This window comes from Chanodichthys erythropterus, chromosome 2 (assembly GCF_024489055.1).
Source record: "Chanodichthys erythropterus isolate Z2021 chromosome 2, ASM2448905v1, whole genome shotgun sequence".
Classification (NCBI taxonomy): domain Eukaryota; kingdom Metazoa; phylum Chordata; class Actinopteri; order Cypriniformes; family Xenocyprididae; genus Chanodichthys; species Chanodichthys erythropterus.
Window position 1 is genome coordinate 2,660,155 of NC_090222.1, and position 15,210 is coordinate 2,675,364.

Genomic DNA, 15,210 nt, shown 5'->3' on the forward strand with positions numbered 1-15,210 from the left:
AATCAATAATTGTGTGAAATTAATATGCTATTGAATAAATAAAGTCGATGAATGACAGTAAACTTGTTTTGTGTTTGTTCTACTCGTGCACGAACATTACGGAACAAACAACACTGAGATGATAAACATTATTATTTTACATTTAATTTATGAAATGATTTATAACCGGTTTGGTCGGAATTTAATCTGGAATGCTCTCGGAATTTGGTCGGAATTGGTTTAAAACAAAAATCGTAAATGAGAATATTTACTATAGCCTACAATTTAAAAATGTTAAAGGTGTATTTCTTGTGAACATTTAATGATTTTGGGGCACGTGGGATCATTTCTAAATACTTCGAGTTTCGGTTTCTGTTTTTGTCGCTGCATTCAGTGCTTTTGTGTCAAACACAGTTTTAAAACCATGGTCAAAACTGCAGCATGGCGTCTTTACTCTCCTTTTGAACATGTTGAGACCATTTAATTTAGAAACATCTAAAAATATCAAGTTAATGAAACAAATACAGTAAAAATATCTCATTATGACTTATTATATAATATTATATATCCTGAGAAAGGCCTTAACAGGCCTAAATGATCAGTGCGACATTAGTGTTCACCTTTTCCGAAGTGTGGAGCGGTCATCTCATGTTGTTGTGGTCACCTTGTGTGGAAGAGTTTGTGGGCCGGACTTTAGCGCAGTGATGGTCTCTCTGCGTGATTGGTCTGTTTTGGACTGAGGGGGGCATCCATTGAGGAATGTGTTGGTCATCCTGGAGGGGAGAGTGATTGGGAATCACGTGGACTTGACCGAAACTGTGAGAGAGGGGGTCGACCATGAGAAGCATCAGTCCAGAGCAGTGACCGATCCACTGAGGGATCACCTGGAGAACCGAGATTAACACAAGCTCAGGAGAAAGGCGCAGAGGGGAACCCATGGCAGAGGGTATGTCATTGTTTTTGGAGGTTCTGGCCCTCTTCATCAGGGTACATCAAGGTGTTGCTTGTTTTGGAGAGCTGGGGGTCCCAGCATTGTGTTTCGTGTGTCCGTGTCCTGACCCCCGCTCCCTCGTGTACTAGCTAGTGTAAGTGAGGTTATCCTGGAGCTCCCCTTTGTTTTGCTCCCGTTTTCCTGAAGAGCTGAGAGAGTGTTTTATCGAGACTTGAGGAAGGCTTTAGGCCCGCGCTGGATGTGATTCCGCTCACCATGGCTTCAGATTCACACCAGGACGATCAAGATGAAGCGGCAGAAAGTACGAGAGTGTTTGTTCTCCGTCGGGATTGATGTTAGCACACATTTGGGAAGTCTCCATCAACCACTTTGGAGAAAGGCGCCTAAAATTTGGTAGCAATAGAGAGACCGAGATGGCATCATTAAATTAATCGATATATTCAATAGGCCTTTTCATTTTCCCAGCTTTCTGCACTACAATTGCGATTTAAATTAGTAGTTCATATTATTTTCTTCGTTGCCTCTTTTTTTTTTTATTACACAAAATGGAGTAATAATTTAAATAATAGGCATATTACAACATATTTTGGTATATATATATATATATATATATATATATATATATATATATATATATATATATATATATATATATATATATATATATAATGCACAATAGTGATAATAGGCCCACATGTTGTTATTCAGCATAAATATTAAATTGAATTTCATTGAATTCTGAGATTTCACATACTAAACTGCCAGAATTTTTATTCTGGCAGTTTAGTATATATATATATATATATATATATATATATATATATATATATATATGGAGACTTCATATGCAAAAGCCAAAGTGCTATCTGAAATGTATGTATGTATATATATATATATATATATATATATATATATATATATATATATATATATATAAAAAACACACTGTTGGTTTCTGTCATTTTGGCAATTCTTTTTTACTCTCACTGAATTTTGAGATTTCACATTTGAATAGGCTACATGTTTGCATGCATATATTTTCCCCTATAAAAACTCTGATTGTAAATATAAATGGTTTTGTAGGAGGGTGTACGAAAACAGAGGAGGAGGAGGGGCAGGCCCCCGAGGAAGACCCTCAGTCGTACCATGGCGTGGGCGTGTGCAAGTGGTTCAACGTTCGGATGGGTTTTGGATTCCTGTCCATGACCACACGAGATGGTGTGCCTTTAGAAACCCCAGTCGACGTGTTTGTCCATCAGGTAAGTGTTGAGAAACATATTTTTAAAAATAAAACAGAAAATATAAGCTCTGTCACAAATTACACATTTTTTTCATCATGATAATCACAGATGAACACCACTTTTATGAATTTTCAAGCCTAAATACAAGAGAAGTAAAAAGCCAAACGTAGGTTATAAACCGCAGTCGCATGACGTTTAATGTCTTCAGCATTGTAATGCCATTTAGGCATGTTAGCAACCGCCTAAAAAATATCACACGATGGTATTGTTTTATGTTGTGGAATAAAACATGAAAAAATATCTTGAGCTTGTGTTCACCGCAGACCTTATTTCAGACATTTAACCAAAAATGTCTGAAATAATGTTGCACTGACCCCTTTCCCATTTACCTATTTATTATGATTTGGAAAGCCAACATCTGAAACCTAAAATTGCTTAGTCTCTCCTGATTGTCCAAACACCGGTCAAACAGCACCATTGCCCAGAGTGTTTGAACTTCTGCAGTAATTGCACTGGTCCTCGCTGGTATGGTTAGTATTTCTCTCTCAACTCATTTCCCATGTAAGTGCCGTGTCTTAAAACAATAGTCTGGCCTGTCAGCAAGAGATGACCCCTTTAATCTTGTTTCCTGTCATAAAGTCATTAGCCACAGATACTTGTATGCAATTGAAGTGGAAACATTTAGGAGCCCTTTTGTAGAGGTGACCAACTGGGTGGCCATTTGTGTCCCGGAGAGTTGCTGAGACTTTATACAGATCAGGAATGTTCAGCTTCGTTCAGTATTATTCGTTTATCACATCATTGTATGCAGGGCTTGACATTAACTCTTTTGCTCACCAGTCACTGTTGGTTTTACCAGCCACTCAGCATTTTCACTGGCCACAGTTTTGACATTGATACATTGGGAAAAACTGCCATATAGATATTTTTATTATTATCTCATAATTTGGCAGCAGGTTTATTAGGCTGCTGTCACTTTAAGACCTGACGCACGGATCCATTACACTGTTACACATGCGTTTTCTTTCTCAGCTGTTTACGTTCACTTCAAACATAACTGACTGTGTTTACATGAATACATGAGTTTACATGAATGACCTTATTTTGTGTGAATTTGACTGTTTAAGTGCAATAAGCAGTGAAAAATAACTCAATTTAGTACTAAGAGGCAGTTTTATGTTATTAATACAGATTGTTTCAAAGCAGCTTCACAGTAATAAACAAGAAAATAACAGAACCAACGATGCAAACTTCATCAAACGTTAGACAAATTCAAATTCCGAATAAAGCAGAAGACAATAGTGTTGTTATTCGGCTCAATTCACTTCTCATCGTGTCGTGTCAGTGCAGTCGAACCGATAACGTTACTGAATGTTAAGTGTCTCTTACAGCCCAACTAAACAAGACAAAGGCGAGCGTGGCGAGATTCATTCCCGATCCACGTGCCGCGCACACGTTTGGCTGTGACAGCGGGCCTCAGCTACACAACATTAACTCCACCGCTCTTTGTGAGGGCAAACAAAAGAAAGACAGCTCTCTCTGCATGACAGATCCTTTCTTTATCCGTGGAGTTTTGCTTCCTGTTATGTCAAAACCTGCTTGCTTGTGATTTCTCCATCACCTGTGTGACTGTTACTAATGGATCATCCAGTACAGATCCAGTGATCATGCTCTCTTCTTAGGGTTTTTACTGAAGGAACAGCTCTAAAGATGCCTTAAAGCTTGTCAGAGAGATGTCAGATGGAGGAAGGGAAGTTGGGGGTTGGGGGTCACACGCGTCTAGGGAAATACGTTAACGGTCACTTTGACCGACACACAATGGAAGTACTTGAAAGGGAACACTGCATCTGCCTCAACATATCTGTGACCAACAGTGTTTCCACAAAACAAACACTGCTACAGATCCTCGTGGGGCCGTTTACATCACATCAATACGACAATCTGTATTACTAGTCATCTGTTGATCCACTGATGGTGTTTGATACACTTATTGTGCCTTATTTCTTAAAATCGTAAATAAAATATCCAGGAGAGCTAGAATAGTTTGAGTGTTAAAAGGCATTTTCTTTGTTTCTCGGTTTAAGCCAAATGCTTAAACTCTAACTAATATAATTATGCTTTTCTTAGAGGTGAAAGAAAATAGCATAGTGCTCGATGGCCATGCCTAATATTACTTTACAAATGCACGTGATAATTTGTGCATTACAGTAATGAGAATGTGTGTGTTTTTTGTTGTTGTTTAGTTTTGTTTTTTGCATAACCGTAAGCTAGTGACAGATGGAATAGCGAGATAAGATGGATTTCACAGTCATGCAAATAATGCTAAAAACCTTACTGGTGTATAATTTCTTTCTTTTGATGTTGAGGTAAAATAAGAGATGAGATGCTCCCATAATCCCATAATGCTTCTGCTCATTGTGTTTATCATTTGTGTAATGCATTTACTGTATGAGCTCACATTGCTGCCATTGGTTGGTGGCAGAAGAATGCAACATTAAGAGGAAATGTAATGCATTGTTTTTAACGCATGAGTAGAATGCCATTCTGTGCAGACAATAGATAGTGTCCAGGATACTAAAGTACAGGGTAGCATTAGTTCTCTATGAATAAGGCTTCAAAATTCAATCATCATTCGCCCGCCTCATGTTGTTCCAAATGTATGATTTTCTTTATTTCAGTGAACACAGGAGGTGATTGGTCATTGAATAGGACTGTGTTGGTCATTCTGTTGAATGCATTGACAATAATGGGGACTGAGGCTTTCAATCTTCAAAAACAACATAAAAGTGATTCATACAATTCTTGCACTATATTCTAAGTCTTCTCAAACCATATGATGAACTGGACTTTGTAAAACATTTTGAACAAATCATTCAGACCAGGTTTGTGAACCTGATACACAAATTCCTTGAAAAGATCTGACTTAATGGATTTTTTTTCTTCAGTGGAAAAGAAATGAAGGTTTTTGAGGAAAACATTCCAGGATTTTTCTCCATATAGTGGACTTCACTGGGGTTCAATGGGTTGAAGGTCCAAATGTCAATTTTTAGTGCAGCTTCGGTCATTTTCAAAAAATAAATAAATAAATAAATTATATATTTTTAACCACAAATGCACATCTTGCATTTTTACCGTGGTAGGGTGAAAAACTTTCATTTTCTCCTCCAACTTCAAAATCGTCCTACATAGTTGTTTTACCTTTTTTTTGTAAAGGGCGTCTTTGCATGTTCCACCTACATCACACGTGACCTTTCCAACGTAATTACGTAATGCATGGCTTTTTATTTTATTTATTACTCTTATTCCTCGTCTGGGATCATGTAGAGCTCTTTGAAGCTGAACTGAAACTGACATTTGGACCTTCAACCCGTTGAACCCCATTGAAGTCCACTATATGGAGAAAAATCCTGGAATGATTTCCTCAAAAACCTTAATTTCTTTTCCACTGAAGAAAGAAAGACATGAACATCTTGGATGACATGGAGGTGAGGAAATTATCAGGAAATTTGAAATCTGAAGTGAACTAATCCTTTAACTACTTTCATATTTTTAATGTGTGTTCGCATCCTTTTTATTTCGAAGCCTGAGAGCTTCACTTCCCATTTATTGCAATTTGCATAGTAAAGAGGGACGAGTCTTAAAGTCACAATTAAATGGAAGCAGAGACAGATCTTTTCTAGTAGAGAAAATGGAGGCAAATCTAAAAGATTATTTTATTAAAAGCTTTAAAATAATCACAAAGAGGGGATTACTGATGCATTTTATGGCGTTGAATGAAACAACTTATTTCAGCCATTTTACCAAAAACCCACTGACTTCAAGGCCGATTGGAAGCCGAAGTCTTTTCCAGGTTTTGGCCTACAAAAATACGTCATCCCTCCAGCACTCTATTTCTTTAAATAATTAGTTCAGGTGCTACATTTACAGTTTCCCATAGGAGTAAATTCTTAACAGGGAATATATTCGCCCTCAGGAGACACTAAAGCCAAGCAACCATTTAAAGAATTTTCATGGACCCCTTCCACAGCATCCTTCCCTGTGGTCAGAGAGTGGGATAAGAGACGTGTGTGTGCTGTGGGGGATGTGTGTGTGTGTGTGTGTGAATCAGGAATGCTGTAACCTGGGTCGGGGGATGGTAAGGCATGGGTTTTTCACACATAGATCACTGGCTTTCTCTTACATATCCCATAAGAACGCACATCACACATACAGATGCACACACTGCAGTCCTCTTGAATAGTGTCTTCTACAGTAACACAAACACTTTGATGAGACCAGATGCTTTGCGTTTCCAACCTAACAGCACTTTCTTGCCTTCTGCATGTGATTGATTCAGTTTCTGAATGAACGTGGATTTGGTGTCGTGGCATTACTGAGGATGTTTGTCTGTCCTCTCTCAGAGTAAACTGCACATGGAGGGTTTCCGCAGTCTGAAGGAGGGCGAGGCTGTTGAATTCACGTTCAAGAAGTCCTCCAAGGGTCTGGAGTCTCTGCGGGTGACGGGTCCTGCAGGAGCTCACTGTGTGGGCAGTGACAGGAGACCCAAAGCCAAGAGCGTCCAGAAACGCCGGGCCAAAGGAGACAGGTGAGTCGTCTCAGAGCTGTTACGTAATATAACGATTCACATATTTCGCTTTGAACAGCTGTGAGCAAAAGGGCGGTTTCCTCTCTGTTACTAAGAAACACGGGTCTTTCCAATAGCTTTATTTTAAGTCCTGTGCCATTAGGTTGCCATGTTTGGCTGGTCAAATAAATACACTCTCAGAAGAAAGTGACTGGGGCAGTACCCTTTAGAAAGTGTACTTCTGTACCTTGTTTACCCCTAAATGGTGCATATTAGTGTCTTAATGGTATTATTACATAAAGTGTACATATTATACACTAGATCACTTTAAATCAAGCAGCTTTACAGTATTAAAGGATTAGTTCACTTCAGAATTAAAATTAGTCCAAATTTCAGTGCAGCTTCAAAGAGCTCTACATGATCCCAGACGAGGAATAAGAGTCTTATCTAGAGAAACTGTTAATCATTTTCTTAAAAAAAAAAAAAAAAAATATTTATATACTTTTTAACCACAAATGCTCGTCTTGCACTGCTCTGTGATGCTCCAGGCATGACGTAATCATGTTGGAAAGGTCACGTGTGATGTAGGCAGAAGTACCGATCCAGTGTTTACAGAGCGAACGTCCAAAGACTAAGTCAAATAGCCTTTACAAAAAAAGGTAAAACAATGATGTCAGATGATTTTAAAGTTGGAGGAGAAAATGAGATGGAGTTTTTCGCCCTACAGTGGTACTTCCACCTACGTCACGTGTGACCTTTCCATCGAATTACGTAATGCCTGGAGCATCACAGAGCAGTGCAAGACAAGCATTTGTGGTTAAAAAGTTAAAATGTTTATTTTTTTTAAGAAAATGGTCAATGCTTTCTCTAGATAAGACTCTTATTCCTCGTCTGGGATCATGTAGAGCTCTTTGAAGCTGCACTGAAACTGACATTTGGACCTTCAACCCGTTGAACCCCAGTGAAGTCCACTATATGGAGAAAAATCCTGGAATGTTTTCCTCAGAAACCTTCATTTCTTTTCCACTGAAGAAAAACAAAAATCTTTGATTGAAATGCTATCAGGAAATTTGAATTCTGAAGTGAACTAATCCTTTAAACGTGAAAAACAGTGTCAGTGTCTCTTTCAATTAGAATTACTTCAGTTTGTGCTATAAAGCGGCTCTCCGGTGTATTCATGTTTTTACTCGCGTCTCAGAAAAGGAGAGCCATACCCACCTATTGCATAATCACCACAGACCAGTGGTAGTTTGATGGTGTGTATCAGCCACAGTGAACTTTTCCAGAAAGTTTGCTCTGGCAAGCTGTTTCGAACTCCTGAAATGAACTTTGTTTTGGTCTGATTTTGTTCTCAATGACATCACACACGTGAAGTATATCGAGCCCTCTTTGATCTCTCTGAAAATGTGTTTTGGTCATCTCACCCCTGTCACCAGTTCCTCCCTCCTCCCTTCCCTTCCCTTGCCCTCGGTTAGGGCTGCATGGACAGGCTGTCGATGAGACCCGGATCAATAACTGGTTAAAATTCCTGGTCACTGATGCATTTATACCTGATGGATATGATGGATATCCCCCAATACTGGGGTTGTTCAACATCTGAAAGCAACTTTAAATGTTAACTACGAGGATGATCACCCAGTTTTTCATTCAGTTTGCAAGAAAAAAATATTCCTCAGAGTTTATTTAGAAGTGAGGAATTTATTCCATGCCATTTTTGCACCTTCGACACAAATGATTCCTTTCTTGGCTCTTAATACAGATGGAAGTTGCAGGCGTATCATTTGGCCCAGCAGTCAGTCCATTCTGATCACTGTGACTGACGTATCTGTCGTGTTGACAGTATCTGAGAGCAGATCTTTATTGAGGCCTGCATTCGATACATCCCTGGAGCACGCTGCCCCTTTAAGAAGAGCCACATCTGTCCATCATGGTTATTCATCAGCTCAGTGGACCCGCTGCATTTACCGTCATTGTTTCATGAAGCAGCCTTTGTGAAGAAGAAGTACACTAGCATACTTTTAAAAAGAGTGCTTATTACAGAAACGCTATACTTTAAAAGAATATACTTAAGTGCAAACTGAATTGAATGTTTTTTAGACACTTTAAAAGAAAATATATTGTCGTTTAAATTTATATTTAATACAATTAGCTGAACATATTGAGTGTTTTTTACCCTCTCAAATAGGACTTAAGTGCATCTTTATATGTAATTTTATAATCAGTTCAATTGTCTTTGAAATAAAGTGTACTGTTAAATGTACTGACAAGGTAAAGTAAAATGTACTTCAACGTCATTTCTATTGAAACTTATATGTCATGTATATGTGTAATTACATAATTTATAATGAAGAAGTGGGAGTTCAATACATGTAAAATATATTAACTTTAAATGTAAAATTAAACAACATACTACAGATAAAATTATAATCAAGTACATATGCTTTAGTATGTTAGATCAAAGATCAAAATAAGTGTATTTTTTAAAAGCATGACAAAAGATTATTAAAATGCACTTTAAAGTATAGCTTTTCATTTAACATTATTACAAACTTTACATTACTGCACTATTTTCTAAAAATGTACTTAAGTCTGTTTGAAAACAGTAAATCTGTACTCCCTTTAGTATGCTTTTTTTGGCCTTTTATTTCATTGATATTATATTATCTGCAAGTGCAGTTTAAAATGGTAACACATTATATTAGTTAACATTAGTTTACTCTATTAGTTAACATGAACTAACAATGAATAATATGTCTAAGAGCATTTATTATTCTTAGTTGATGTTAATTTCAACATTTACTAATACATAATTAAAATCAAAAGCTGTGTCCGATATTGTTTAAATGACCTGAGCTAACATGAACTAACAATGAACAGTTGTATTTTTATTAACTAATGTTAACAAAGATTAATAAATAATGTAACAGATGTATTATTATACCTTATATACATTAACCAACAGAACCTTATTGTAAATATATATATATATATATATATATATATATATATATATATATATATATATATATATATATATATATATATATATATATACAATAAGGTTTGAAGTATTAGTACAATTATTATTATTACATTTTTTCAAGATTTGAAGAAGATTGCACTTTCATTGCAACTGATCACTTCTTTTTCACAAGGGAGAAGGAAATCAAGACAGAATAAAGTGTGACTGTTATGCACGTTCGGCTCCGAGCGCACAGTTTATTTAATTGATAACAGATGAAGGTGCTTGAGAGGGGTCAGGGGTCAGGGTTGCCATGGAAACTGCATGTGTTTAGGGACTGGGTGGGGTGTTTGGGGGTTAGGGCTGCAAGAGGTCATAGTTCATAGGTTGCTGCTGCAGCTTTTTTCAAACAAAGGCTGTCATTGCCTTCTGCACGCTCCGCCTGCTGTCCGGCCGTGCCACACACTGTGCTGATGAAGGCCTCGGGTCAGTGCCTATAAACCACCAGAAGCTGCAATAGTGTCACCCGAACGTCCCCTGTGCCCTGCAGTCGCCCACATGACCTCCGCTGAGTGGACATCAATGCAGCAGCGACTGCCCCGTACCAAGCACCCATATGCCACTGGGACCTCGGCACATGGCCTTTATTTTCTTTGGAAATTTGGAATGATTGCTCACGCTTTTTGGCAAACTTTAACCCTATAAAGCCGACTGGATCATATTTGATACGCAAAGGCCAAGATCAAAACTTTTTTCCTTCTGTTGTCTGATTGACAGTTTCGACTTTTTCGCAAGTAAAAGTCTTTTACTATAATTGTAGTTCAGCTCATGCTTCTTCTGCTGTGAAATCTTTACAGTGTATGTAAGAATAACTTTGATATTATTAGTAATATTTCAAGAAAAACATTTACTGGACTAAAGGTTTACTTGAATATCCATACATCATTTTCAAAACAATCATGTTAAATATGATAATCAAGCTTTTGAGGAAGGGTTATTTTGATCTCTCAATCATTATTGCATTACATGTTTTAAAACTACAGGGCTTTGATCATAAAACTAAGCATTTAAATATCATCATACTAAGACATTATTGGCAGATATTGATATTAACATGCATTTTATGTCAGTATCTGCTATACTGTTATAAAGATCTCATTTTACTTTTTGGCCATATAAAATCAGCATCTGCACCACATTTTTGTTCAGTTATTTTTCCTCTCAAGTATGAGCTCCATATTCTCACTATATCATACTATATGAATATAAGTCATAAAAGGCAAAATACTACAATTTCAGAATCTTATGAAAATGAAACTTTTAGAATGACCTGACTGTTGATGGTTGTCAGCATCTTGTTGTACATCTAAACACACTCATTAATTTTTTTATATTCCCAAAACTGCTCTATAAGTTATGGACATGATGATGAAAAAAATAAGAGATGGAAAGAAAAATCACAGTTGTTCAGCGTTCCCCAGAGAAACTTTGGATTTCTCTGCAAGCGAATGTAAAATGTCTTGGGGAAATGCATAACTTTTGAACAAAAAAAACATTGAAATATACTTCATCCTCGCAGATTTTTTTTTTCACCACCATGTCCCTTTAGGGGCTCCGTTTTAAGTCACTTAACAGGGTTTTTCTTGGGTCAAAAATGGCCTTTGGTGGTGATGGACAAACACGGTCAGTATCATAGCTATGTGAACAGAGTACTGGCAATAAATCAAAAACAAATGCAAAGAAACGATTTGTAATATTAAATCATCTCATCCTATTTTTCAAAACAATCACTGTCAGGACAGATGTGCTTTTTATTAAAAATCTGTCAATTTAAATGTAAAAAGTCACTGAGTGATTGATTTGTAAAGTGAACAACAAAGATTACACATTAAATAGAACAAGTGGCAGCTTTATTATTTTGCATTTACACTCCAAGATTTAATGCACAGATCATTTCACATACTGTATCACATTGTTGTTTTGTTCCATCCATTGCTATAGTCATCACTGTCAACTGGAATCAGTCGCCCATTTATATGGGTGTCGATCCAGAAACTTTGCAATGTGTAGTTAGCAGCATGAAAAATATATATTATATACAGAAAAGGAAAAAGCAAGCAAAGATCACTGCCATAAACACTAAAGCTCTCAGTTACAGTGTAAGGCACACAAAGCCGCACTCTTGAAGAACTCCCGTTACAATCAATGAAGCTGTACAATGAATCTCTTCATTTTTGTACTTTGTTGGTTATAATGAGAGGATTCATGAGCGTGCACTGCAGAACTCACGCCGAACTAAAACTCAGCCATTCTGAATGGTGTTGAGCGGATTCGTAAACATCTGATTGGCTGTTGTGTGCATGCCCTCAACAGACATGTCTGTGATTGGCTACAAAGCTCAACGCTGCAAAATCATGTTGTAAATAGAGTGCCCCAGGGATGAGGCGTTTTTGTAGGCAAAACCCGGAAGCGAGTTAGCATTTTAGGACTTCCGGTTCCAACGCCGTAAAGTCTATGGGTTTTTTGAATGGGTTTTTGCTAAATCGCCTGAAATAAGGTCTGTGGTTAACAAAGCCTTTAAATAGTTTCACGTTTTGATCTATGATATAAAACACACCAGTTATAACCCGCGTGAGATTTTTTTTAAACTTTTGCTGTGTCTTAAATTCGGCGGTTGCTAACAAATTGCTAAAAGGGACTACTTCCTTTGTCATCATGACAAAGAGGACATTTGGACAGCATTTCTCATGAAAAAGTGGATAAGTATTCATAACAGCACAGATCATAATCAGCGAGCATGTTTTTAAATAGAGTTGTTTTCTAAATACAGTTTGAGGACGCTTGGTGGTGACGACGTTGATCCGCGACCATGGTGTGCTGTAGTCCGTTTATAGCCTACTGTTAGCCTTTTATATCTGACCACTTTATTTAGGCTTCAAAATCTATAAATGTTGTGTTAACTTGTAAAGATTATCTTGATAGACAAAACGTGTAAGTGTCACAACCCTTTGTTAAACACAGAGCTTATTTTCTGCGATTTTCCAAAAGTCTATGGGAAAAATGCATGGGCTATCAGTTGAGGGAACCTGTGCGCCGCTAACTTCCGGGTTGGCAAAACAAGTCATCCCTGGGGCACTCTATAGAAACCTTTGACACTTTTCACAGAGCGCTTCAAAGAATCTGGCTGTTAGCAAGTACTGGTACTGAAGAACGGCAGGAATCATCATTCGTCACATTAAATGATCACATAAATCTGTGGCGGGACAAAGATTGCCAAACAATTTTGAATACAGAAAAAACCCTGCTTAAAGGATTAGTTCACTTTCAAATAAAAATGTCCTGATAATTTACTCACCCCCATGTCATCCAAGATGTCCATGTCTTTCTTTTTCAGTCAAAAAGAAATGAAGGTTTTTGATGAAAACATTCCAGGATTATTCTCCTTATAGTGGACTTCACTGGAGCCCAAACGGTTGAAGGTCAAAATGACAGTTTCAGTGCAGCTTCAAAGAGCTTTAAACGATCCCAGACGAGGAATAAGAGTCTTATCTAATGTAAATGTATATGCTTTATAAACACAAAAGATCGCCTTACAAGTGGTTCCACCAAAACTGCATTTCCGTATTCTTCAAAAAGCTTACGCTGTATGTCCTACATTTTCCCTATTCTACTTACAGAACAAATGCGGCTCCAGTTAAATTTTTTCCGTAAGTAGAATAGGGAAGGTGAAGGACATACAGCGTAAGCTTTTTGAAGAATACCGAAAGCGGAAGCACTTGGAAAGTGGTCATTTGTGTTTATAAAGCATATACAGTTGTATTTTCTTAGAAAATGACTGATGATTTCTCATCTGGTATCGTTTAAAGCTCTTTGAAGCTGCATTGAAACTATAGTCTGGAGTCCATTGAAGTCTACTATATGGAGAAAAATCCTGGAATGATTTCATCAAAAACCTTAATTTCTTTTCCACTGAAGAAAGAAAGACATGAACATCTTGGATGACATGGGAGTGAGTAAATTATCAGGAAAAGTTTATTTGAAAGTGAACTAATCCTTTAAGTAGTATATTCTAAGGTGATTGTTTTAATCATTTAAGTACATTTGTGATTATTATTTTTTCACAGGTGTTACAATTGTGGTGGTCTGGACCATCATGCCAAAGAATGCAAGCTGCCTCCCCAACCCAAAAGATGCCATTTCTGCCAAAGCGTGGCGCACATGATTGCCAACTGCCCCGCCAAAGCCCAGCAGTCGTCGCAGGGCTCTCAGGGATCGTCTGCGGGTCTCGCGGGGGAGAAAGCGGAGCACAGTCACTCCCCTCCACCCACCGACTGAGAAAACCAATCATATCACTATACTGGAAAAACAAACGCATTATGCTGCTGTTGGAACTTCCTCAGGTCTGTGAGAAGAACGTCACTTTTTTAATGGTCTAACGCTCAGGAATAGAGCTGCTCTCAGGAATTTGGTGTATCACTGCAGTAGTTATCTCATATCTCATTAAGTGATTTTTATCCTCGTCTAAAGGTATAAACTCAAAGCAAAAGTCTTATTCTTACAGATGATTGATACATTTGAGTGTTTCTTGTACTTCTTGATGCTTTTATGAAAATGTTTTGGTGGTGGGTTTGAACTGGGGATTTGCCATTTGCCAGTTTTGCAATAGACTGTCCTGATCACCAGGGACCAAATGAATGTTAAAACCGCTGACATGGCTCTCTTAACCAGCGGCTCTTTTTACACGTGTCCAAATCTGTCACTTGTGATCTGAACAAAAACACGCTCGATTAGACATGAAAGTAAATAATCAATCACACTTTTATCTCTAAACTCAAGTCAACCGATATTTGCTGTCTTGTCTTAAATGCTGCTGATCTGTATGTCTGCTAGCGATATATTTTGTTATTTGTCTTTGACAATTGGCCTCAGGGGTTTTCTTGGAGAGAAACAGAGAGAAACAAGTTATTCATCTGAACAAATGTTGCCCGTTCCTGCGTTGATGGTGAAGACATTGCCTCCATTCTCCAGCTTCTTGTATTGTTTTGGAATGTATTTAACAGCCTTTTACTCCCATTCTGAAAGACTTTAAAGCATATTTAATATATATATATATATATATATATATAGATATTCTGTTTATGTAAACCTATTATTAGCCTTACTCATAGTATTTATTTATAGCAACATGTTCTGCATCTTCTCCACAATGTAAGAGAGACTTCGGCTCCTACCTCAAGTTTCTCAGTGTTATGTCCAAAATACCTCAACCATCATCTCATGTGCCACGAATCAGCAGATATTAATGAGCTTTATTTGTGAATGGTTGTTTATTGCACTGATTTCTTGCTCTGTGCAGTTTATTTTGTTATATCGTGGAGCATTTGTGCTGAAGACGGCACTGCAATCGGCCTCATCTGACAGATTTATGTTTTATTCTTCATTCGCTATTTAACCTATAAATGCCTTTCACTTTAGCAGTGTTGTATCATGACTCAGGGAGCGCATGGTAGAC

The 15,210-nt window shown here is 37.5% G+C and overlaps 1 protein-coding gene across 1 annotated transcript; it reads left to right on the forward strand.

Moving 5' to 3' along the window:
• The first annotated feature begins 915 nt into the window (after window positions 1–915).
• Window positions 916–14,033, forward strand: lin28aa (lin-28 homolog Aa). Its single transcript, XM_067391545.1, has 4 exons — window positions 916–925; window positions 2,015–2,190; window positions 6,573–6,757; window positions 13,823–14,033. The coding sequence occupies exons 1-4, from the start codon at window positions 916–918 to the stop codon at window positions 14,031–14,033; spliced, it is 582 nt and encodes a 193-aa protein (XP_067247646.1).
• The last annotated feature ends 1,177 nt before the right edge of the window (window positions 14,034–15,210 follow it).